Source organism: Poecilia latipinna, unplaced genomic scaffold (assembly GCF_001443285.1).
Source record: "Poecilia latipinna isolate Pla-1442-1.1 unplaced genomic scaffold, P_latipinna-1.0 Scaffold400, whole genome shotgun sequence".
Taxonomy (NCBI): domain Eukaryota; kingdom Metazoa; phylum Chordata; class Actinopteri; order Cyprinodontiformes; family Poeciliidae; genus Poecilia; species Poecilia latipinna.
This window is the reverse complement of record NW_015113016.1, coordinates 414,719-417,698: the sequence shown is the minus strand read 5'-3', so window position 1 is coordinate 417,698 and position 2,980 is coordinate 414,719. Positions and strand designations below refer to the sequence as shown.

The window sequence follows — 2,980 nt, the reverse complement described above, 5'->3', positions numbered from 1 at the left end:
GGCCTGTTGGTACGCCTCTTTGATGTGCTGCCTCTGGTCGTTGCTCCTTTTGACCAGAACATCGATGATGGTGTGCTCATCCACGCCTGCAGTGTGCGATTGGTTAAGATAATGATTTGATTCGTGGAGTTGCAATGACACATCATGCACAGAAGATGTTGATGTTTTTTTTTAGTTTTAAGGAACAGCATTCGGTCCATCACTCTTTATTTTTAGAGGACTTAGCATCCAAAATGCAGAGTGCGTTAGATACATTAAAATAAAAGAACAATTTTAAATTTAAAAATCTATTAATCAAAACCAAATCAAACTGTATTGTAAATTGTAATTGTAAAAAAGTACAATAAAACGCAAATAAATGTAAAGTCAAACTAGGAATAACAGCAAGATCTGAAATAATAAAAAATAAATCTGACAGCTAAAGGTCAGCAGAAAGCCAAATCTTTCAAACCAGCAGTGGTTCCTACAGCCCTCAGGTCTTTAAGACCAGAGAAACATGTTCACATGTGCCTAAGCAGCATCTATTTGTGCATCTAAAATTCACCTTTAGTCTTGATGGCTTTTTCCAGGACTCCAGCGTCTGCACTGGGGTTGAAGTTTGGAGCAGCAGTCACCGTTCCCTCGTTCTTGAGGAGCTAAAAGGGAACACAGGTGATTGGTGGGGTTGTCTTATTTGATTGATTGCTGCAAAGAGGAGTGCATGAGGTATGCTGCAAGAGTTTTTCTTTCTTTTCTTATTTTAAAGCCTTATCTGCTCAAATGCCAAAACAAACACAATTGGGTATTACACGTATTTATGAAGATCACACAGAAAATGACACTTGCAACAGTCTTTATTCTTGCTTTTTGCGCTTCCACGGCTGTGAGTGCCATGTGGTGCACTGAGCAATACTGTAGGAGATTAAAAAGTTGTGCAACGTTCTCCCTAATTCAACTTTAAGCAATCGGAGAAAGGAGAAGTAGCATTTTGTGTTTGCAAAGTTTATAAAGGGAGGGGCAGAAATTCCTGCTTCCCTGAGTCACAAACTCCCAGAGCTTCAGCCATCAGTCTCATTTCACACAACCTTAAAAGTCCAGATTTCCTTTCATTTTTCTGTTTTCAGCTCTAATTTTGTCTTTGTTTTAGCCCTACAACCTTTTCCTTCCCTCTTTACGCCCATTCATGTAGTTCCTTTGCTATGTTGGAGACTTTTTTTTTTTCTTTTCCTCTACACCGCCTTCTGCCTGATCAGTTTTTCCATCAGGGCATACCGCAGAGGAAGGAGAAAAAAAGGGGAAAAAAACAAAAAGGTTGGCCTTAGCAACTAAAACAGTGCTAAAGAGTTACTCACTGACTCATCGGGCAAGCCCAGATAAACTGTCTGCTGCAAGAAGGCTTGGATGAAAGACATGTTGGGAGAGTTGGTTCTGTCTGTAAGAGGAGAGGACAAAGTTAGAGAAGAAGATGTCCGTTTTTAAGAGGATATTGCAGGCTTTGTTTTATTTAAGACGTATTATTTTTTTAGTTTTATTCAAATCCATCAAACCTGAATGCAGAGGAAAGACTCAGCCCTTCTGAACTGGATTTACAAGAGGTTTAGCGCTGTAATTATAACAATATGCAGACTGCGCAGCCGCACCCACCAGCTTGATATGGAGACAGACTTTTATAGACTCCATCATCCGTTTCTTATAACTTCAGGTGGCGCCTGAATGGGAACTATAGCGGCGTAATATTACCGTAACAACTCTGCATTTGTATTAAACGCAAAACCTGCAACATCTCCGCAATCTCATCAGCCACACCCTCATCAATCCCGTTAGACACAGCATACTTACAGATTTCAGTTTACACACAAACTCTAAGCTAAAGTCAGAAACTAAGAACAGGAGAACAGAATGCAGTTTTTTTTTTTTTTTTTTACTTACCGAGAGGCCTCAGAGGGGAGAAGTCAGTCTTACTGTGTGGTTGCAGGGGCGTTGTAAGGGCAGAAGAAGTGTATTTATGTCTGAGCTAAACTCCACCTAGTGAAGAGTCCAGCCCATACAACCCAGGCTCCACCTCTGAGATTGGACTGAGCCGCGTCTGCCCTGCACAGCCGAGCGCAGCGGAGCTCCGTCCATTACGCACCGCGGCCTTTAGTGCGCAGAAATCTGCGCGCATTTTCTCGTGCAGATGTTTAACAGCCACGCGGCTTACCGAGACATATGTGCGGGGAAAGCGCCAAGTCCTGATCCTTCATAAAAATTTTATCCTCTGGAAAATCACAGGGATACGCAACATCTGGGACTTCCGTGGGTAGTTTGCGTTATGGGGATTATTGACTTTATGAGAAATGCTTTACCTACTTGATGAGATCTTATTATATTCCCCTAATATGGGCCGCCTGCAACATTCAGTTAATTTTACAGATTTAACACATTTACTTATTTATCAATGCATTATTATTATTATTATTATTATTATTATTATTATTATTATTATTATTTTGGCTGATTCAGTGTTTAAGTAGTCAAATGATTTCTCTTTAATTATGTTTGAACAAAGCCATATATGCATAACTTAGCCATATTACATCTTCAATTATGTAACTTGCTTATGCAAAATGCATCGGTGTAGATGTTTCAGATTACCCAAATATGTTTAATGTCACACTACACGAAAACAACTGAAGTAAATACAATTTGTTTTTCAATGTATTGCTTAAATGACAAAGTAAAAAAGTTTGAAAACCAGCAGAATAAAGAAATTGCTTAAATAGAACCAATGTGTGAAGTATGTTAAAAGAACTCTAAGTAAAAAAAAAAAAAAAAAAAAAAATCATGCTTCCATCTAAAGCAAGATCAGCTGTGAAATATTCTGAAATCAGTCTGGAAAGAATGACACAGGTATAAGACTTTGCAACTCCTAAAAACATGGAACAGTGGTGAGCAATAGTAAGTTTTTCTAGACTTACTGAGGTCAGTGACTTTTTCATCTCTTTCAATCAAGGCATGATGT

General features: G+C 38.9%; 1 protein-coding gene across 1 annotated transcript in view; it reads right to left on the bottom strand.

Annotated features, from left to right (window-relative positions):
* Positions 1-2,016, bottom strand: part of anxa1a (annexin A1a) — a 12,410-nt gene extending 10,394 nt beyond the window's left edge. The window contains exons 1-3 of the mRNA XM_015037314.1: positions 1,909-2,016; positions 1,332-1,411; positions 545-635 (exon numbers count right to left, since the gene is read on the bottom strand). Of these exons, the coding sequence (XP_014892800.1) occupies positions 545-635; positions 1,332-1,391 (151 nt within the window). The 5' untranslated portion in view covers positions 1,392-1,411; positions 1,909-2,016. The remainder of the gene's footprint in view (positions 1-544; positions 636-1,331; positions 1,412-1,908) is intronic.
* Positions 2,017-2,980: the final 964 nt, after the last annotated feature.